This window comes from Rhamphochromis sp. 'chilingali' (genome assembly GCF_963969265.1).
Source record: "Rhamphochromis sp. 'chilingali' genome assembly, chromosome: 6".
NCBI lineage: Eukaryota > Metazoa > Chordata > Actinopteri > Cichliformes > Cichlidae > Rhamphochromis > Rhamphochromis sp. 'chilingali'.
In genome coordinates this window covers 36,974,281-36,998,382 of record NC_137933.1, presented here as the reverse complement: position 1 = coordinate 36,998,382, position 24,102 = coordinate 36,974,281, and the positions used below count along the sequence as shown (strand labels likewise).

General features: G+C 35.7%; 1 protein-coding gene across 3 annotated transcripts in view; it reads left to right on the top strand.

Annotated features, from left to right (window-relative positions):
* The window catches only part of cep89 (centrosomal protein 89), a 74,875-nt gene that overhangs the window by 12,635 nt on the left and 38,138 nt on the right, over positions 1-24,102 (top strand). For all 3 annotated transcript variants that reach the window (XM_080884536.1, XM_080884537.1, XM_080884535.1), the window contains 4 exons: positions 114-294; positions 792-959; positions 2,073-2,214; positions 23,741-23,830. In XM_080884536.1, the coding sequence (XP_080740662.1) occupies positions 114-294; positions 792-959; positions 2,073-2,214; positions 23,741-23,830 (581 nt within the window). The remainder of the gene's footprint in view (positions 1-113; positions 295-791; positions 960-2,072; positions 2,215-23,740; positions 23,831-24,102) is intronic.

The following is a 24,102-nucleotide window of genomic DNA, read 5'->3' as shown; positions in this document are numbered from 1 at the left end:
CTAATGTACATTTACTGGGCTCGCTTCCCTATTTCGTTTTTTTATTTTCCTTTTTATTCATTTTCTTCTGTTTAATACTCTCTTTTTTTCTTATCTCTTTCTTGTTTCTTTAGTGGCAAAAGTGTCTAAGAAACTGATGTTATTAGAAGTGGAAAACCAGCGTTTGGAAGGGGACCTGGAAGAAAGCAGGAGGGAGGTGCAGAAAAATAAGAAGGAGCTTCAAGTTCTGCAGGCCCGCCTAAAGGATGCAGTCACCTGGGACGAACACTGCAGCATTGCTGGAAAACTGAGAAGGTACCCTTCTAATCTCACGTTATTAAACAAAACTGAATACTTAAGTATTAAAGCTGCTCTGTTATTTCAAAGAGAAAACAAGAAACTGTAGACTGAACAATTTATCTTCACAAGCATTGACCATTCTTGCTCTATGTTGGGTAAGGGTGTTGAGAAAGCTTTGTTTATTATTATTTCAGTTGATTTGTAGCACAGATAAGTAGACAAAACAAGAACTACAACAAGAGTAGCACCTGAAGCACTGCAGTTTTAAGTGCAACAGAAAAGTCAAATGGGATTTAATGAATAAATGTACGTGGTCAGGTATTGTCATAGCCCCTGGGATTTAAAATACAACTCATGTTTACACAAATGAATCAAAAATAAATTGCATAAGCATGAAATAACAGGACTATTACATTTAAAACAAATATCAGTAGGCTATATTTTGGAGTTTTAATTGCAGATTGTGACACGTGCTGTGACATAATTCTATGAACTCTTCTCTTCACTCTCAGACAACTGGAGCAGCATGAGAGCAGAAGTAAGGGTGAAATTGACAAACTGCTTCTGAGAGTATCTAACCTCCAGGAGGAGAACAGGATTCTAGCTCTGGACAAAGCCCAGCTAACTGCAAAAACAAGGGCAATGGAGGCTGAGCTGGAGCTCTCCAGGCAATCCAACAGGTAGTAAATATTTAGTGTTCTTTGTTTGCTGTTATCACATACATGAAACCTGGTATACAGCAGTGAGACACAGTTCTTGGAAGGTTTTCAGCATTGCTTGAGCCATTAAAACAAAAGAATGTTATGATTACTATAACAGCATGTGGAACCAATTCCATTTTCAATATATTAAAATATTTTGTGCAAAGAATATGCAGCATCTGGATATGTTGAGAAACAAACTGCCATAAAAACTGGTACATGGATGTTTAACAAGAGTAAAATCAGTGTAAACTATTTATTGTTTATAATTGGGACAGCTTGCTTTTAAAAAAACAAACACTCATGATAACTTGAAATTGAAGCAGTCTGATAATGTGCTAGACTCCTGCACATCCACTGAGCTCTGTGTTAAGGTTTTTTTAAATAAAAAAAATCCAACCTATATAAAGTAATATGGAAGAAGTCCACTTAGTAAGTGTTATGCACATGACTTTCATGTGGGAAAATGTGGTTCATATCCTATGTGAGGATCAGTGCCAACAAGCTCGTCTGATGGGAGACAGGAGAACTTTCTATTTTCATATAATCACTTTATTAATTTAATTATTATTAATTTATTTTTTTCTTTTCTAGATTTCTGTCCAACATTGTAGCTGGTGATTCATTCTTTTGTCCTGTTTGTCTAATGTTTTGACACCTAGTATAATTATAATTAATTAACTGTAGGGATTGCAAGGGATTGCAGCTGTACTTAAATATGTTCTGGTCTGGAGCCTTCGTTTCCCAGTAGATTTGTGCTGCGATTAATGTGAACTCTTTCAATATGAAGTGTGAAGTCTGTCAAAAGGTGTTTAATAACCAACATTTCCCCCCACCTTGTGCAGATGGCATGATCTCAAGTATCATCCAGCTAACCTATTGTCCTTCTTCTTATTCAACCCTTCTATCTGCTGCTTTCCCTTTTCTTAACCCCTGCTTATTTTTCTTTACCATGTTTTCACCAAACCTCCCTTTCGCACTCCATTCTCGTGCCCCCATACTTTCTCTTTCTCTCTTTTCTGTGTTTTTGGTCCTCTTTTAATACTCTTTAATCAATTCCCTTCCTCACTCGCCTATCTTTCCATCAATTAGGAAGGCTGAAAGAAGAATGAGTATGTTGAAGCAACAAAAGGAAGAGTGTGTGTTAAAGGAGGAAAAGACACGGCACTACCTGGGAGCTGTCATTTCTGTGGCAGAACACATTTCCCAGGAGAGAGACCAACTATTACACATGGTACTACTGATGCTACTGTAAAAAGATTTTGTACCACATGTGACACTGAATAGATGCACAAACATGAGGGTCTTGAAACTTTCCTTTGATAAAAAAAAAGGTCTAAATATACTGAATATTAAGTATCAATTCATTCACTTACTAATTAAGCTGTTTGTAGTAATGCCAGCTTTGGTTGCTGTTTACAGACAATTGATCCGAAATGACAACAAAATTCAGTAGTTAAGGTGTAAAGGTATTTCATAAGGGTTGCAACAGGTCTGGAGGCAGGTAGGATTTTGGATTTTAAAAATAGTCACAGAAAAACTAATAGGCACCCAAAAACTGCTGGCAGATGCAAATCAGACTGGCTACCCCTCAAAATTTGTTGGTAATAATGTCATAAGGTTGCAGAAAACCTGGGACCAGTCCCTGGATAGATTACTGGTACATCTCAGGGCCAACATAGACAGGCAACCACTCACACTCACATTCACTGACATTATCTAATGCTTATTTGTATTTCCTGAACAAGTTTGCTCTTAAAATTAACTCCATTCTAGGAGAAAGAATCTTAAGCTCCTTCTCCTCAGCTCTGCTGAGAATCATTAAATTGATGGTTAGGACTTCCAGATAATCAGTCAACTGATCAATTAAAACTGAATTATTAATGATTCCAAAATCTTATTTGGTTTTCACATGCACCTGTTTTCAGAGATAGCAAATTTAACTAGAAAAATTTGCATTTCCTGCGAAAATGCAGTGTGGATGCTTAAAGCTGAAGCTGTATGCAAAAAGTAGCTGAAAAAGCTGAAAAGTTGCAGAAATTGTAAAAACTTTGCAGAAGCAAAAGAAGTTTGCTAAAATGGAATAACTTAGCAGAACTGCAATATCTTAGAGGAAACATAATACTTGGCAGAAATACAATAGCATAGCAGAATTTAGCAGAAATATTGTAACTTACCAGAAACATGATAACTTCTCAAAAATACAAGAATTTAGGAGAAATAGTATAAGATAACAGAAAGAATATATTTAGCCAAAAATACTTAAACATTACAGAAACACTATGATTTAGAAAAATAGTACAACAGAGCAGAAATATTGTGATTTACCAGAGACACTGTGATGAACTATGAATATTGTAATTTTAAATTGAGACTATGTTTTAGCACAAATATTAATTTGGCAGAAATACTATAATTTAGCAGAAATACTATATTAAGCACAAATCCTATAAAAAGCAGAAATGGTATGATTAAGCACAAATACTACATTTAGTAGAAATACTTTGTTTTAGCACAAATCCCATAAAAAGCAGAAATACTGTACTATGATTTAGTAGAAAAACTATAATTAATCAGAAATACTAAATTTAGCAGAAATACTATATTAAGCACAAATCTTATAAAATAGCAGAAATAGTATGATTAAGCATAAATACTACATTTAGCAGAAATACTATATTAAGCACAAATCTTATAAAATAGCAGAAATAGTATGATTTAGCACAATAGTAATAAGTTAAACAGAAAAATTGGAAAAGCAAAATGGACAGCTGAAAAAATGCTGAACATGCTGAGGGTCCCTCAAATATACTTGTTAAATGACAAAAATCTGCAAAAAAATTTATTACAGCCACACAATCACAAATATGTACACATGAGGAAACACACATGCACAGAGAGACCCACACACAAGATCCAATTCAGTCAACCAGTCTAAATATATTGAATTTAAATCTTAGAATGAGATCATCCCATTAAAAGCCTTTCTCTCTCTCTCTCTCTCTCTCTGTCACACACACACACAAACACACACACACACACAGGGAGAGAGAAGTAAGTTTCTAGGTCAGCCTGGGAGCTGGTGAATTTGAATCCACCAATCAGAGAGGCTGTGCACTTTTCCCCACCAAAACAGGTGCATCTGTTTACACACGCAGCAGCACAGAGAGACACAGGATTTTTGCAGTCTATTTCTCATAGTGACGACTCCCCTCAAACAAATGACCGTAATTTCCTAACCGTAGGGGCTAGAACGGTCATTCTTACACCGTTTTGTTCAGAAGAGATGGGGGAATCTTCAAGTGTTGACAATTTAATATTAAAATATGAATTTTTAGAGATATATGACATGGATGACTTGTTGACTTAGAAGCCACGAATTCCCCAATATGCAAATTTGAATGCCTGAGACCACATATGTGATTGGCTGGCTGGGAAGCCGTGCAGGCCCTGATTTGTGGATTTGAATTCCTCAGCCCTCAGATATGATTGGCTGGCTTAGAAGCCACGAAGGCCCCAATATGCAAATTTGAATGCCTCAGGACACTTATTTGATTGGCTGGGAAACTGTGCAGGCCCTGATTTGAAAATTTGAATGTCTCAGTCCTCACAGAGGATTGGCTGCCTGGGGACCTGGCAGAAATATATAGAAATACTATTATTAAGCATAAATACTACATTTAGTAGAAATACTATGTTTTAGCACAAATACTATAAAAAGAAGAAAAACTATAATTTAGCAGAAATACTATATTAAGCACAAATCCTATAAAAAGCAGAAATACTATAATTTAGAACAAATAGTATAAAAAGCAGAAATACTATAATTTGGCAGAAATACTATGTTAGGCACAAATACTATAAAAAGCAGAAATACTATAATTTAGCAGAAATACTATATTAGGCATAAATCCTTTGAAAAGCAGAAATAGTATGATTTAGCAGAAATACTGTATTTAGCACAAGTACCGAAAAGTACCAGAAATACTATGATTTAGCAGAATAGTAATAACTTATTGAAACACAAATGCACAGAGGGACACACAAACACAGGCTCTAATCCAGTCAACCAGTCTAACTATATTCAATTTAAATCCTACAATGACATGCTGCCAAATAAGGGCAGGGTCCTCTCTCTCCCACTAAACACACACACACACACACACACACAGGGAGAGAGGACTAAGTTTCTAGGTCAGCCTGGGAGCTGCTGAATTTGAATCCACCAATCAGAGAGGCTGTTTACGTTTTCCCGCCAAAACAGGTGCATCTTTTTACACACGCAGCACAGAGACATAGACCTGCTTCTTTCAGTTTATTTCACATAGTGAGGATTCCCCTCAAACAAATGACCATAATTTCCTAACCATAGGGGCTAGAGCGGTCATTCTTACACCGTTTTGTTCAGAAGAGATGGGGGAATCTTCAAGTGTTGACAATTTATCATTAAAATATGAATTTTTAGAGATATATGACATGGATGACTTGTTGACTTAGAAGCCACGAATTCCCCAATATGCAAATTTGAATACCTGGAGCCCACATACATGATTGGCTGGCTGGGAAGCCGTGCAGGCCCTGATTTGTGGATTTGAATTCCTCAGCCCTCAGATATTATTGGCTGGCTTAGAAGCCACGAAGGCCCCAATATGCAAATTTGAATGCCTCAGGACACATATATGATTGGCTGGGAAACCGTGCAGGCCCTGATTTGAAAATTTGAATGTCTAAGTCCTCACAGAGGATTGGCTGCCTGGGGACCTGGCAGAAATATATAGAAATATATAGAAATACTATGATTAAGCATAAATACTACATTTAGTAGAAATACTATGTTTTAGCACAAATACTATAAAAAGCAGAAATACTATAATTTAGCAGAAATACTATATTAAGCACAAATCCTATAAAAAGCAGAAATAGGATGATTAAGCATAAACACTACATTTAGTAGAAATATTATGTTTGAGCAAAAATCCTATAAAAAGCAGAAATACTATATTAGGCACAAATCCCATAAAAAGCAGAAATAGTATGATTAAGCATAAATACTACATTTAGTAGAAATACTATGTTTTAGCACAAATAGTATAAAAAGCAGAAATACTGTAATTTAGCAGAAATACTATATTAGGCACAAATCTTATAAAATAGCAGAAACAGTATGATTTAGCACAATAGTAATAAGTTAAACAGAAAAATTGGAAAAGCAAAATGGACAGCTGAAAAAATGCTGAACATGCTGAGGGTCCCTCAAATATACTTGTTAAATGAAAAAATCAGCAAAAAAATGCACAGGGAGAGAGAAGTAAGTTTCTAGGTCAGCCTGGGAGCTGCTGAATTTGAATCCACCAATCAGAGAGCCTGTGTACTTTTTCCCGCCAAAACATGTGCCTCTTTTTACACACGCAGCACAGAGAGGCACAGGATTATTGCAGCCTATTTCTCATAGTGAGGACTCCCCTCAAACAAATGACCATAATTCCCAAACCGTAGGGGCTAGAGCGGTCATTCTTACACCGTTTTGTTCAGAAGAGATGGGGGAATCTTCCAGTGTTTACAATTTATCATTAAAATATGAATTATTAAAGATATTTGACTTGTAATGCACCATAACTGAGTAGAGCGAAGCAAAAACTGCCTTGACTTGCCCTCAAACAACGCTTTGTAACTCGAAATCTATTTGGAGTATCGATATCATTCTTTCACCGTAAGAGACAGCAGGCTTTGGTGAACAGTCATGGAAATTTTCAGGTCTCTGTGGAAATCCAAAAAAAAATTATGACGAGAGAAAAAAGTGGTTCATTTCCAGAGTTTTAAATCTGAAGAAATCTGAGCGAAGGACGAATTTCCTACCCTCAAACAAGTCCAACTCATTTCAGAACGGTAATAGGTGAGAAAGAAATTCTTGAATTGTGAGCGTCAGGGGTGTCTGAAAATATTCGGGGACAAGCCTCATGTCTTAAAGTCGCTTCGTTAAGGAGATATGACGATTCGAATATGCCTCTCATTACAGAAATCCAGCGATGATTTTGAACAAGCTCTCCATTGACTTTATATGGAGAGTTTTGAGACCTTGTGTTGGTCTGAGGAGATTTGCAAAAATTCTATAAATCCCACAACAATGATAGTGACATTTTCTGAAAGCCAGCAAAAATACCTACGTTTTGATGTATAATTTGTGGAAGTTGAGTGAAAATTGAGCAAGTAGCAAGAAGTTGTTCGGACATGAAGTGAAAATTGCAAAACCTTCAGTGGCACACTGGAAGCCAAGAGCATAGCAACCATAACAACGCATGTATTTTGTGAAAAATCACAATTTTGCAACTCAAAACTTTAAGAGGCATAAAAGTAAAACAGTAAAACATTTGAAAAAGCTGAATCATACCTGAATAGCCCAATAATTTGTGAACATTTTAAAGTTTGAATGGTTGTTCTAGGTGAAAATATGAGGAAGTAGTTAAGTTTCAAAAACAAGCAAATTTTAGCAGAATTGCAGAAGTTTCCCATTCATTTCAATGGGACAAATTAAAGGAAAAAAGCTTAATATTTTAAAAAGTATAATAGTTAAAAATAGCAAAAATCGTAGCGTAAATTAGCAGAAATAGCAGAATAGTTTAAAATTTGAACGGTGAAAATCGGCTGAAAATTGTGGAAGTAGTTAAGTGCCAAAAAGTGTACGGAAGCAACTAGAATAATAATAATAATAACTAGAAAAATTTGCATTTCCTGCGAAAATGCAGTGTGGATGCTTAAAGCTGAAGCTGCATGCAAAAAGTAGCTGAAAAAGCTGAAAAGTTGCAGAAATTGTAAAAACTTTGCAGAAGCAAAAGAAGTTTGCTAAAATGGAATAACTTAGCAGAACTGCAATATCTTAGAGGAAACATAATACTTGGCAGAAATACAATAGCATAGCAGAATTTAGCAGAAATATTGTAACTTACCAGAAACATGATAACTTCTCAAAAATACAAGAATTTAGGAGAAATAGTATAAGATAACAGAAAGAATATATTTAGCCAAAAATACTTAAACATTACAGAAACACTATGATTTAGAAAAATAGTACAACAGAGCAGAAATATTGTGATTTACCAGAGACACTGTGATGAACTATGAATATTGTAATTTTAAATTAAGACTATGTTTTAGCACAAATATTATAATTTGGCAGAAATACTATAATTTAGCAGAAATACTATATTAAGCACAAATCCTATAAAAAGCAGAAATGGTATAAATGGTATGATTAAGCATAAATACTACATTTAGTAGAAATACTTTGTTTTAGCACAAATCCCATAAAAAGCAGAAATACTGTACTATGATTTAGTAGAAAGACTATAATTAATCAGAAATACTAAATTTAGCAGAAATACTATATTAAGCACAAATCCTATGAAAAGCAGAAATAGTATGATTAAACATAAATACTACATTTAGCAGAAATACTATATTAAGCACAAATCTTATAAAAAGCAGAAATACTATATTAAGCACAAATCCTATAAAAGCAGAAATAGTATATTAAGCACAAATCTTATAAAATAGCAGAAATAGTGTGATTTAGCACAATAGTAATAAGTTAAACAGAAAAATTGGAAAAGCAAAATGGACAGCTGAAAAAATGCTGAACATGCTGAGGTTCCCTCAAATATACTTGTTAAATGACAAAAATCAGCAAAAAAATTTATGACAGCCACACAATTACAAATATGTACACATGAGGAAACACACATGCACAGAGAGACACACACACAAGATCCAATTCAGTCAACCAGTCTAAATATATTGAATTTGAATCTTACAATGGGATCATCCCATTAAAAGGCTTTCTCTCTCTCTCTCTCTCTCTCTGTCACACACACACACAAACACACACACACACACACACACACATACACACACACACACACACACACACACACACACACACACACACACATACACACACACAGGGAGAGAGAAGTAAGTTTCTAGGTCAGCCTGGGAGCTGGTGAATTTGAATCCACCAATCAGAGAGGCTGTGCACTTTTCCCTACCAAAACAGGTGCATCTGTTTACACACGCAGCAGCACAGAGAGACACAGGATTTTTGCAGTCTATTTCTCATAGTGACGACTCCCCTCAAACAAATGACCGTAATTTCCTAACCGTAGGGGCTAGAACGGTCATTCTTACACCGTTTTGTTCAGAAGAGATGGGGGAATCTTCAAGTGTTGACAATTTAATATTAAAATATGAATTTTTAGAGATATATGACATGGATGACTTGTTGACTTAGAAGCCACGAATTCCCCAATATGCAAATTTGAATGCCTGAGACCACATATGTGATTGGCTGGCTGGGAAGCCGTGCAGGCCCTGATTTGTGGATTTGAATTCCTCAGCCCTCAGATATGATTGGCTGGCTTAGAAGCCACGAAGGCCCCAATATGCAAATTTGAATGCCTCAGGACACTTATTTGATTGGCTGGGAAACTGTGCAGGCCCTGATTTGAAAATTTGAATGTCTCAGTCCTCACAGAGGATTGGCTGCCTGGGGACCTGGCAGAAGTATATAGAAATACTATTATTAACTACATTTAGTAGAAATACTATGTTTTAGCACAAATACTATAAAAAGAAGAAAAACTATAATTTAGCAGAAATACTATATTAAGCACAAATCCTATAAAAAGCAGAAATACTATAATTTAGAACAAATAGTATAAAAAGCAGAAATACTATAATTTAGCAGAAATACTATGTTAGGCACAAATCCTATAAAAAGCAGAAATACTATAATTTAGCAGAAATACTATATTAGGCATAAATCCTATGAAAAGCAGAAATAGTATGATTTAGCAGAAATACTGTATTTAGCACAAGTACCGAAAAGTACCAGAAATACTATGATTTAGCAGAATAGTAATAACTTATTGAAACACAAATGCACAGAGGGACACACAAACACAGGCTCTAATCCAGTCAACCAGTCTAACTATGTTCAATTTAAATCCTACAATGACATGCTGCCAAATAAGGGCAGGGTCCTCTCTCTCCCACTAAACACACACACACACACACACACACACACACACACACACACACACACACACACACACACACACACACACACACACACACACAGGGAGAGAGGACTAAGTTTCTAGGTCAGCCTGGGAGCTGCTGAATTTGAATCCACCAATCAGAGAGGCTGTTTACGTTTTCCCGCCAAAACAGGTGCATCTTTTTACACACGCAGCACAGAGACATAGACCTGCTTCTTTCAGTTTATTTCACATAGTGAGGATTCCCCTCAAACAAATGACCATAATTTCCTAACCATAGGGGCTAGAGCGGTCATTCTTACACCGTTTTGTTCAGAAGAGATGGGGGAATCTTCAAGTGTTGACAATTTATCATTAAAATATGAATTTTTAGAGATATATGACATGGATGACTTGTTGACTTAGAAGCCACGAATTCCCCAATATGCAAATTTGAATACCTGGAGCCCACATACATGATTGGCTGGCTGGGAAGCTGTGCAGGCCCTGATTTGTGGATTTGAATTCCTCAGCCCTCAGATATGATTGGCTGGCTTAGAAGCCATGAAGGCCCCAATATGCAAATTTGAATGCCTCAGGACACATATATGATTGGCTGGGAAACCGTGCAGGCCCTGATTTGAAAATTTGAATGTCTAAGTCCTCACAGAGGATTGGCTGCCTGGGGACCTGGCAGAAATATATAGAAATATATAGAAATACTATGATTAAGCATAAATACTACATTTAGTAGAAATACTATGTTTTAGCACAAATACTATAAAAAGCAGAAATACTATAATTTAGCAGAAATACTATATTAAGCACAAATCCTATAAAAAGCAGAAATAGGATGATTAAGCATAAACACTACATTTAGTAGAAATATTATGTTTGAGCAAAAATCCTATAAAAAGCAGAAATACTATATTAGGCACAAATCCCATAAAAAGCAGAAATAGTATGATTAAGCATAAATACTACATTTAGTAGAAATACTATGTTTTAGCACAAATAGTATAAAAAGCAGAAATACTGTAATTTAGCAGAAATACTATATTAGGCACAAATCTTATAAAATAGCAGAAATAGTATGATTTAGCACAATAGTAATCAGTTAAACAGAAAAATTGGAAAAGCAAAATGGACAGCTGAAAAAATGCTGAACATGCTGAGGGTCCCTCAAATATACTTGTTAAATGAAAAAATCAGCAAAAAAAATGCACAGGGAGAGAGAAGTAAGTTTCTAGGTCAGCCTGGGAGCTGCTGAATTTGAATCCACCAATCAGAGAGCCTGTGTACTTTTTCCCGCCAAAACATGTGTCTCTTTTTACACACGCAGCACAGAGAGGCACAGGATTATTGCAGCCTATTTCTCATAGTGAGGACTCCCCTCAAACAAATGACCATAATTCCCAAACCGTAGGGGCTAGAGCGGTCATTCTTACACCGTTTTGTTCAGAAGAGATGGGGGAATCTTCCAGTGTTTACAATTTATCATTAAAATATGAATTATTAAAGATATTTGACTTGTAATGCACCATAACTGAGTAGAGCGAAGCAAAAACTGCCTTGACTTGCCCTCAAACAACGCTTTGTAACTCGAAATCTATTTGGAGTATCGATATCATTCTTTCACCGTAAGAGACAGCAGGCTTTGGTGAACAGTCATGGAAATTTTCAGGTCTCTGTGGAAATCCAAAAAAAAATTATGACGAGAGAAAAAAGTGGTTCATTTCCAGAGTTTTAAATCTGAAGAAATCTGAGCGAAGGACGAATTTCCTACCCTCAAACAAGTCCAACTCATTTCAGAACGGTAATAGGTGAGAAAGAAATTCTTGAATTGTGAGCGTCAGGGGTGTCTGAAGATATTCGGGGACAAGCCTCATGTCTTAAAGTCGCTTCGTTAAGGAGATATGACGATTCGAATATGCCTCTCATTACAAAAATCCAGCGATGATTTTGAACAAGCTCTCCATTGACTTTATATGGAGAGTTTTGAGACCTTGTGTTGGTCTGAGGAGATTTGCAAAAATTCTATAAATCCCACAACAATGATAGTGACATTTTCTGAAAGCCAGCAAAAATACCTACGTTTTGATGTATAATTTGTGGAAGTTGAGTGAAAATTGAGCAAGTAGCAAGAAGTTGTTCGGACATGAAGTGAAAATTGCAAAACCTTCAGTGGCACACTGGAAGCCAAGAGCATAGCAACCATAACAACGCATGTATTTTGTGAAAAATCACAATTTTGCAACTCAAAACTTTAAGAGGCATAAAAGTAAAACAGTAAAACATTTGAAAAAGCTGAATCATACCTGAATAGCCCAATAATTTGTGAACATTTTAAAGTTTGAATGGTTGTTCTAGGTGAAAATATGAGGAAGTAGTTAAGTTTCAAAAACAAGCAAATTTTAGCAGAATTGCAGAAGTTTCCCATTCATTTCAATGGGACAAATTAAAGGAAAAAAGCTTAATATTTTAAAAAGTATAATAGTTAAAAATAGCAAAAATCGTAGCGTAAATTAGCAGAAATAGCAGAATAGTTTAAAATTTGAACGGTGAAAATCGGCTGAAAATTGTGGAAGTAGTTAAGTGCCAAAAAGTGTACGGAAGCAACTAGAATAATAATAATAACTAGAAAAATTTGCATTTCCTGCGAAAATGCAGTGTGGATGCTTAAAGCTGAAGCTGTATGCAAAAAGTAGCTGAAAAAGCTGAAAAGTTGCAGAAATTGTAAAAACTTTGCAGAAGCAAAAGAAGTTTGCTAAAATGGAATAACTTAGCAGAACTGCAATATCTTAGAGGAAACATAATACTTGGCAGAAATACAATAGCATAGCAGAATTTAGCAGAAATATTGTAACTTACCAGAAACATGATAACTTCTCAAACATACAAGAATTTAGGAGAAATAGTATAAGATAACAGAAAGAATATATTTAGCCAAAAATACTTAAACATTACAGAAACACTATGATTTAGAAAAATAGTACAACAGAGCAGAAATACTGTGATTTACCAGAGACACTGTGATGAACTATGAATATTGTAATTTTAAATTGAGACTATGTTTTAGCACAAATATTATAATTTGGCAGAAATACTATAATTTAGCAGAAATACTATATTAAGCACAAATCCTATGAAAAGCAGAAATAATATGATTAAGCATAAATACTACATTTAGTAGAAATACTTTGTTTTAGCACAAATCCCATAAAAAGCAGAAATACTGTACTATGATTTAGTAGAAAAACTATAATTAATCAGAAATACTAAATTTAGCAGAAATACTATATTAAGCACAAATCTTATAAAAAGCAGAAATACTATATTAAGCACAAATCCTATAAAAGCAGAAATAGTATATTAAGCACAAATCTTATAAAATAGCAGAAATAGTGTGATTTAGCACAATAGTAATAAGTTAAACAGAAAAATTGGAAAAGCAAAATGGACAGCTGAAAAAATGCTGAACATGCTGAGGTTCCCTCAAATATACTTGTTAAATGACAAAAATCAGCAAAAAAATTTATGACTGCCACACAATTACAAATATGTACACATGAGGAAACACACATGCACAGAGAGACACACACACAAGATCCAATTCAGTCAACCAGTCTAAATATATTGAATTTGAATCTTACAATGGGATCATCCCATTAAAAGGCTTTCTCTCTCTCTCTCTCTCTCTGTCACACACACACACAAACACACACACACACACACACACACACACACACACACACACACACACACACACACACACACACACACACACACACAGGGAGAGAGAAGTAAGTTTCTAGGTCAGCCTGGGAGCTGCTGAATTTGAATCCACCAATCAGAGAGGCTGTGCACTTTTCCCCACCAAAACAGGTGCATCTGTTTACACACGCAGCAGCACAGAGAGACACAGGATTTTTGCAGTCTATTTCTCATAGTGAGGACTCCCCTCAAACAAATGACCGTAATTTCCTAACCGTAGGGGCTAGAACGGTCATTCTTACACCGTTTTGTTCAGAAGAGATGGGGGAATCTTCAAGTGTTGACAATTTAATATTAAAATATGAATTTTTAGAGATATATGACATGGATGACTTGTTGACTTAGAAGCCACGAATTCCCCAATATGCAAATTTGAATGCCTGAGACCACATATGTGATTGGCTGGCTGGGAAGCCGTGCAGGCCCTGATTTGTGGATTTGAATTCCTCAGCCCTCAGATATGATTGGCTGGCTTAGAAGCCACGAAGGCCCCAATATGCAAATTTGAATGCCTCAGGACACTTATTTGATTGGCTGGGAAACTGTGCAGGCCCTGATTTGAAAATTTGAATGTCTCAGTCCTCACAGAGGATTGGCTGCCTGGGGACCTGGCAGAAATATATAGAAATACTATTATTAAGCATAAATACTACATTTAGTAGAAATACTATGTTTTAGCACAAATACTATAAAAAGAAGAAAAACTATAATTTAGCAGAAATACTATATTAAGCACAAATCCTATAAAAAGCAGAAATACTATAATTTAGAACAAATAGTATAAAAGGCAGAAATACTATAATTTAGCAGAAATACTATGTTAGGCACAAATCCTATAAAAAGCAGAAATACTATAATTTAGCAGAAATACTATGTTAGGCACAAATCCTATAAAAAGCAGAAATACTATAATTTAGCAGAAATACTATATTAGGCATAAATCCTATGAAAAGCAGAAATAGTATGATTTAGCAGAAATACTGTATTTAGCACAAGTACCGAAAAGTACCAGAAATACTATGATTTAGCAGAATAGTAATAACTTATTGAAACACAAATGCACAGAGGGACACACAAACACAGGCTCTAATCCAGTCAACCAGTCTAACTATGTTCAATTTAAATCCTACAATGACATGCTGCCAAATAAGGGCAGGGTCCTCTCTCTCCCACTAAACACACACACACACACACACACACACACACACACAGGGAGAGAGGACTAAGTTTCTAGGTCAGCCTGGGAGCTGCTGAATTTGAATCCACCAATCAGAGAGGCTGTTTACGTTTTCCCGCCAAAACAGGTGCATCTTTTTACACACGCAGCACAGAGACATAGACCTGCTTCTTTCAGTTTATTTCACATAGTGAGGATTCCCCTCAAACAAATGACCATAATTTCCTAACCATAGGGGCTAGAGCGGTCATTCTTACACCGTTTTGTTCAGAAGAGATGGGGGAATCTTCAAGTGTTGACAATTTATCATTAAAATATGAATTTTTAGAGATATATGACATGGATGACTTGTTGACTTAGAAGCCACGAATTTCCCCAATATGCAAATTTGAATACCTGGAGCCCACATACATGATTGGCTGGCTGGGAAGCTGTGCAGGCCCTGATTTGTGGATTTGAATTCCTCAGCCCTCAGATATGATTGGCTGGCTTAGAAGCCATGAAGGCCCCAATATGCAAATTTGAATGCCTCAGGACACATATATGATTGGCTGGGAAACCGTGCAGGCCCTGATTTGAAAATTTGAATGTCTAAGTCCTCACAGAGGATTGGCTGCCTGGGGACCTGGCAGAAATATATAGAAATATATAGAAATACTATGATTAAGCATAAATACTACATTTAGTAGAAATACTATGTTTTAGCACAAATACTATAAAAAGCAGAAATACTATAATTTAGCAGAAATACTATATTAAGCACAAATCCTATAAAAAGCAGAAATAGGATGATTAAGCATAAACACTACATTTAGTAGAAATATTATGTTTGAGCAAAAATCCTATAAAAAGCAGAAATACTATATTAGGCACAAATCCCATAAAAAGCAGAAATAGTATGATTAAGCATAAATACTACATTTAGTAGAAATACTATGTTTTAGCACAAATAGTATAAAAAGCAGAAATACTGTAATTTAGCAGAAATACTATATTAGGCACAAATCTTATAAAATAGCAGAAACAGTATGATTTAGCACAATAGTAATCAGTTAAACAGAAAAATTGGAAAAGCAAAATGGACAGCTGAAAAAATGCTGAACATGCTGAGGGTCCCTCAAATATACTTGTTAAATGAAAAAATCAGCAAAAAAATGCACAGGGAGAGAGAAGTAAGTTTCTAGGTCAGCCTGGGAGCTGCTGAATTTGAATCCACCAATCAGAGAGCCTGTGTACTTTTTCCCGCCAAAACATGTGCCTCTTTTTACACACGCAGCACAGAGAGGCACAGGATTATTGCAGCCTATTTCTCATAGTGAGGACTCCCCTCAAACAAATGACCATAATTCCCAAACCGTAGGGGCTAGAGCGGTCATTCTTACACCGTTTTGTTCAGAAGAGATGGGGGAATCTTCCAGTGTTTACAATTTATCATTAAAATATGAATTATTAAAGATATTTGACTTCTAATGCACCATAACTGAGTAGAGCGAAGCAAAAACTGCCTTGACTTGCCCTCAAACAACGCTTTGTAACTCGAAATCTATTTGGAGTATCGATATCATTCTTTCACCGTAAGAGACAGCAGGCTTTGGTGAACAGTCATGGAAATTTTCAGGTCTCTGTGGAAATCCAAAAAAAAATTATGACGAGAGAAAAAAGTGGTTCATTTCCAGAGTTTTAAATCTGAAGAAATCTGAGCGAAGGACGAATTTCCTACCCTCAAACAAGTCCAACTCATTTCAGAACGGTAATAGGTGAGAAAGAAATTCTTGAATTGTGAGCGTCAGGGGTGTCTGAAGATATTCGGGGACAAGCCTCATGTCTTAAAGTCGCTTCGTTAAGGAGATATGACGATTCGAATATGCCTCTCATTACAGAAATCCAGCGATGATTTTGAACAAGCTCTCCATTGACTTTATATGGAGAGTTTTGAGACCTTGTGTTGGTCTGAGGAGATTTGCGAAAATTCTATAAATCCCACAACAATGATAGTGACATTTTCTGAAAGCCAGCAAAAATACCTACGTTTTGATGTATAATTTGTGGAAGTTGAGTGAAAATTGAGCAAGTAGCAAGAAGTTGTTCGGACATGAAGTGAAAATTGCAAAACCTTCAGTGACACACTGGAAGCCAAGAGCATAGCAACCATAACAACGCATGTATTTTGTGAAAAATCACAATTTTGCAACTCAAAACTTTAAGAGGCATAAAAGTAAAACAGTAAAACATTTGAAAAAGCTGAATCATACCTGAATAGCCCAATAATTTGTGAACAGTTTAAAGTTTGAATGGTTGTTCTAGGTGAAAATATGAGGAAGTAGTTAAGTTTCAAAAACAAGCAAATTTTAGCAGAATTGCAGAAGTTTCCCATTCATTTCAATGGGACAAATTAAAGGAAAAAAGCTTAATATTTTAAAAAGTATAATAGTTAAAAATAGCAAAAATCATAGCGTAAATTAGCAGAAATAGCAGAATAGTTTAAAATTTGAACGGTGAAAATCGGCTGAAAATTGTGGAAGTAGTTAAGTGCCAAAAAGTGTACGGAAGCAACTAGAATAATAATAATAATAACTAGAAAAATTTGCATTTCCTGCGAAAATGCAGTGTGGATGCTTAAAGCTGAAGCTGTATGCAAAAAGTAGCTGAAAAAGCTGAAAAGTTGCAGAAATTGTAAAAACTTTGCAGAAGCAAAAGAAGTTTGCTAAAATGGAATAACTTAGCAGAACTGCAATATCTTAGAGGAAACATAATACTTGGCAGAGATACAATAGCATAGCAGAATTTAGCAGAAATATTGTAACTTACCAGAAACATGATAACTTCTCAAAAATACAAGAATTTAGGAGAAATAGTATAAGATAACAGAAAGAATATATTTAGACAAAAATACTTAAGCATTACAGAAACACTATGATTTAGAAAAATAGTACAACATAGCAGAAATATTGTGATTTACCAGAGACACTGTGATGAACTATGAATATTGTAATTTTAAATTAAAACTATGTTTTAGCACAAATATTATAATTTGGCAGAAATACTATAATTTAGCACAAATACTATAAAAAGCAGAAATACTATAATTTAGCAGAAATACTATATTAAGCACAAACCCTATAAAAAGCAGAAATACTGTACTATGATTTGGTAGAAAAAACTATAATTAATCAGAAATACTATATTTGGCAGAAATACGGTATTTGGCACAAATCTTATAAAATAGCAGAAATAGTATGATTTAGCACAATAGTAATAACTTAAACAGAAAAATTGGAAAAGCAAAAATGGACAGCTGAAAAAATGATGAACATGCTGAAGGTCCCTCAACTATACTTGTTAAATGAAAAAAATCAGCAAAAAAATCTATAACAGCCACACAATCACAAATATGTACACATAAGAAAACACACATGCACAGAGAGACACACACACAAGATCCAATTCAGTCAACCAGTCTAAATATATTGAATTTGAATCTTAGAAGGAGATCATCCCATTAAAAGCCTTTCTCTCTCTCTCTCTCTCTGTCTCACACACACACACACACACACACACACACACACACACAGACACACAGGGAGAGAGAAGTAAGTTTCTAGGTCAGCCTGGGAGCTGCTGAATTTGAATCCACCAATCAGAGTGGCTGTTTACGTTTTCCCGCCAAAAGAGGTGCACCTTTTTACACACGCAGCACAGAGAGGCACAGGATTATTGCAGCCTACTTCTCATAGTGACGACTCCCCTCAAACAAATGACCATAATTTCCTAACCGTAGGGGCTAGAGCGGTCATTCTTACACCGTTTTGTTCAGAAGAGATGGGGGAATCTTCAAGTGTTGACAATTTAATATTAAAATATGAATTTTTAGAGATATATGACATGGATGACTTGTTGACTTAGAAGCCACGAATTCCCCAATATGCAAATTTGAATGCCTGAGACCACATATGTGATTGGCTGGCTGGGAAGCCGTGCAGGCCCTGATTTGTGGATTTGAATTCCTCAGCCCTCAGATATGATTGGCTGGCTTAGAAGCCACGAAGGCCCCAATATGCAAATTTGAATGCCTCAGGACACTTATTTGATTGGCTGGGAAACTGTGCAGGCCCTGATTTGAAAATTTGAATGTCTCAGTCCTCACAGAGGATTGGCTGCCTGGGGACCTGGCAGAAATATATAGAAATACTATTATTAAGCATAAATACTACATTTAGTAGAAATACTATGTTTTAGCACAAATATTATAAAAAGAAGAAAAACTATAATTTAGCAGAAATACTATATTAAACACAAATCCTATAAAAAGCAGAAATACTATAATTTAGAACAAATAGTATAAAAAGCAGAAATACTATAATTTAGCAGAAATACTATGTTAGGCACAAATCCTATAAAAAGCAGAAATACTATAATTTAGCAGAAATACTATGTTAGGCACAAATCCTATAAAATAGCAGAAATACTATATTAGGCATAAATCCTATGAAAAGCAGAAATAGTATGATTTAGCAGAAATACTGTATTTAGCACAAGTACCGAAAAGTACCAGAAATACTATGATTTAGCAGAATAGTAATAACTTATTGAAACACAAATGCACAGAGGGACACACAAACACAGGCTCTAATCCAGTCAACCAGTCTAACTATGTTCAATTTAAATCCTACAATGACATGCTGCCAAATAAGGGCAGGGTCCTCTCTCTCCCACTAAACACACACACACACACACACACACACACACACACACAGGGAGAGAGGACTAAGTTTCTAGGTCAGCCTGGGAGCTGCTGAATTTGAATCCACCAATCAGAGAGGCTGTTTACGTTTTCCCGCCAAAACAGGTGCATCTTTTTACACACGCAGCACAGAGACATAGACCTGCTTCTTTCAGTTTATTTCACATAGTGAGGATTCCCCTCAAACAAATGACCATAATTTCCTAACCATAGGGGCTAGAGCGGTCATTCTTACACCGTTTTGTTCAGAAGAGATGGGGGAATCTTCAAGTGTTGACAATTTATCATTAAAATATGAATTTTTAGAGATATATGACATGGATGACTTGTTGACTTAGAAGCCACGAATTCCCCAATATGCAAATTTGAATACCTGGAGCCCACATACATGATTGGCTGGCTGGGAAGCTGTGCAGGCCCTGATTTGTGGATTTGAATTCCTCAGCCCTCAGATATGATTGGCTGGCTTAGAAGCCATGAAGGCCCCAATATGCAAATTTGAATGCCTCAGGACACATATATGATTGGCTGGGAAACCGTGCAGGCCCTGATTTGAAAATTTGAATGTCTAAGTCCTCACAGAGGATTGGCTGCCTGGGGACCTGGCAGAAATATATAGAAATATATAGAAATACTATGATTAAGCATAAATACTACATTTAGTAGAAATACTATGTTTTAGCACAAATACTATAAAAAGCAGAAATACTATAATTTAGCAGAAATACTATATTAAGCACAAATCCTATAAAAAGCAGAAATAGGATGATTAAGCATAAACACTACATTTAGTAGAAATATTATGTTTGAGCAAAAATCCTATAAAAAGCAGAAATACTATATTAGGCACAAATCCCATAAAAAGCAGAAATACTGTAATTTAGCAGAAATACTATATTAGGCACAAATCTTATAAAATAGCAGAAATAGTATGATTTAGCACAATAGTAATAAGTTAAACAGAAAAATTGGAAAAGCAAAATGGACAGCTGAAAAAATGCTGAACATGCTGAGGGTCCCTCAAATATACTTGTTAAATGAAAAAAATCAGCAAAAAAATGCACAGGGAGAGAGAAGTAAGTTTCTAGGTCAGCCTGGGAGCTGCTGAATTTGAATCCACCAATCAGAGAGCCTGTGTACTTTTTCCCGCCAAAACATGTGCCTCTTTTTACACACGCAGCACAGAGAGGCACAGGATTATTGCAGCCTATTTCTCATAGTGAGGACTCCCCTCAAACAAATGACCATAATTCCCAAACCGTAGGGGCTAGAGCGGTCATTCTTACACCGTTTTGTTCAGAAGAGATGGGGGAATCTTCCAGTGTTTACAATTTATCATTAAAATATGAATTATTAAAGATATTTGACTTGTAATGCACCATAACTGAGTAGAGCGAAGCAAAAACTGCCTTGACTTGCCCTCAAACAACGCTTTGTAACTCGAAATCTATTTGGAGTATCGATATCATTCTTTCACCGTAAGAGACAGCAGGCTTTGGTGAACAGTCATGGAAATTTTCAGGTCTCTGTGGAAATCCAAAAAAAAGTTATGACGAGAGAAAAAAGTGGTTCATTTCCACAGTTTGAAATCTGAAGAAATCTGAGCGAAGGACGAATTTCCTACCCTCAAACAAGTCCAACTCATTTCAGAACGGTAATAGGTGAGAAAGAAATTCTTGAATTGTGAGCGTCAGGGGTGTCTGAAGATATTCGGGGACAAGCCTCATGTCTTAAAGTCGCTTCGTTAAGGAGATATGACGATTCGAATATGCCTCTCATTACAGAAATCCAGCGATGATTTTGAACAAGCTCTCCATTGACTTTATATGGACAGTTTTGAGACCTTGTGTTGGTCTGAGGAGATTTGCAAAAATTCTATAAATCCCACAACAATGATAGTGACATTTTCTGAAAGCCAGCAAAAATACCTACGTTTTGATGTATAATTTGTGGAAGTTGAGTGAAAATTGAGCAAGTCGCAAGAAGTTGTTCGGACATGAAGTGAAAATTGCAAAACCTTCAGTGGCACACTGGAAGCCAAGAGCATAGCAACCATAACAACGCATGTATTTTGTGAAAAATCACAATTTTGCAACTCAAAACTTTAAGAGGCATAAAAGTAAAACAGTAAAACATTTGAAAAAGCTGAATCATACCTGAATAGCCCAATAATTTGTGAACATTTTAAAGTTTGAATGGTTGTTCTAGGTGAAAATATGAGGAAGTAGTTAAGTTTCAAAAACAAGCAAATTTTAGCAGAATTGCAGAAGTTTCCCATTCATTTCAATGGGACAAATTAAAGGAAAAAAGCTTAATATTTTAAAAAGTATAATAGTTAAAAATAGCAAAAATCGTAGCGTAAATTAGCAGAAATAGCAGAATAGTTTAAAATTTGAACGGTGAAAATCGGCTGAAAATTGTGGAAGTAGTTAAGTGCCAAAAAGTGTACGGAAGCAACTAGAATAATAATAATAATAATAAAGAATAAAGAGAAACAGGAACTCAATAGTGTGGATGCTTAAAGCATCCACACAATAATAAAGAATAAAGAGAAACAGGAACTCAATAGTGTGGATGCTTAAAGCATCCACACAATAAAGAATAAAGAGAAACAGGAACTCAATAGTGTGGATGCTTAAAGCATCCACACAATAAAGAATAAAGAGAAACAGGAACTCAATAGTGTGGATGCTTAAAGCATCCACACAATAATTTAATAGCAGAAAATTAACTAGCCATATAATACTATTCTTTCTCTCTTTTTTGCCATATTTTTCAAGTAGTATTTGATAACAGTGTAATAAAACTGGAAATTCTGTTTTTGGAGTGCCAGCCCAGTATTTTTAGTGGCTCCCATATAGCCACCCCTAAGAAATTTTTTTGGAGGAGGTGCCCCTGAGGATAGGTGACAAAAGTGTGCATTTGATTCAGTGTCATGTTAAAAAAACAGTTTGAGATTATTGGAACTTTGTGACATGATGCATTATTTTGCTAGAAGCAGCCATGAGAAGCTGGGTACAGTGTGGTGATGAGAGATGATGAACATGGTCAGCGACAATACTTGTGCAGGGTGCGGAATTTAAATTATGCCCAGTGATGTACTGAGGAACCCAAAGTGTGTCAAGAAAATATCCCCCATACCATTATAGCACCTCCACCACTGGCACCTTGTTTTTGATACAAGACAGGATGGATCCATGTTTCCATATTTTTTACCCAAAATTGTGACCCCACAGACAGGCAGCAGTTTTCCAGTCTTCTATTGTTAAAATGATCCTCACAAATGATCCTCACATGTATGCATATCTCTGTGTATATCTCTGTTGTATACTTTCATTATTCAGACAAGGTACACGCACAGAGAAGATAACGTAAAGGTTTTTTCAGTCAAAGCAATTGTATAAATCAGACCAAAAAGTGTGTAAGGCGTACAGGAACCGAACTGTCTGATTTTCCACCTCTGGCATTATATAACTGGGTATATATTATCTGGGTTTTTTTTAAGCATTGTGATTATGTATGTTATGTAAGCAGTAGAAATGTTTTAAATGCTGAAAACATTTTATTTTTTTTTTAATTTATACATAGTTGCCTATAAAGCACTATGATTATTGCAGAGTTAAAGAAGACTCACGGTTACTTTTTGTGTTTTTGGAGTTCTAAAGAGTCATGACCAATAATCTGAGAATGACTGGCATGGGGGAGCCTTAGCTGACTTTGACTTTTTATGAAATCTTGATTCACACAGTTACTTAGTAGGTAATAATGAGTGAGTATTTTCTTATCCATCCTTATCCAACCTAGTACAAGTCTGCAGATTGGTTATACTGTCCTGAAGTTAGACAGCTTTTGTGCCTCACCCATTTGGCTGCACAGGATTTCTGTAAATTGGCAACAGTTTGACGTCTTTCATTCATTTCCTTTATCCAATTCTCCCATAATCCCTCACTTCCTTTATCCAATTGTGTGTTTAACCCTCCCTCTGTGTTCCTTTTTTAGCTCAGTAACCCGCCATCTTCCCTGTCTGCCTCCCTAGGCATCATCTCTTCAGCAGGAAAAGCAGAGATTCATCAGCAGGATTCTCAGTGGCACAGTTCGATTTGGAAAACTACAAGAAGAAGTCAAAGTAAGTTTGTTTATTAAAACATCACTTTCAGAATACAGTCACCTCCCCTGTAAACACTTTTTTTTTCACACAAGAATCATACATCAGTGGTTTTAAAAAGTCAAATCTGGCTCACTGGCTACAGTGGGTTTGGTTTGTCTTAATAATGTCTGCACATATGATTAAGGAGCCAGAACTCTCTTAATGTATTCCCAGAAGCTGCACTGCTACGTGGCAGGCAGGTTAATTTGATCTTAACCTCTGATGCTTGGCAAGCTTTTGAACAACACATT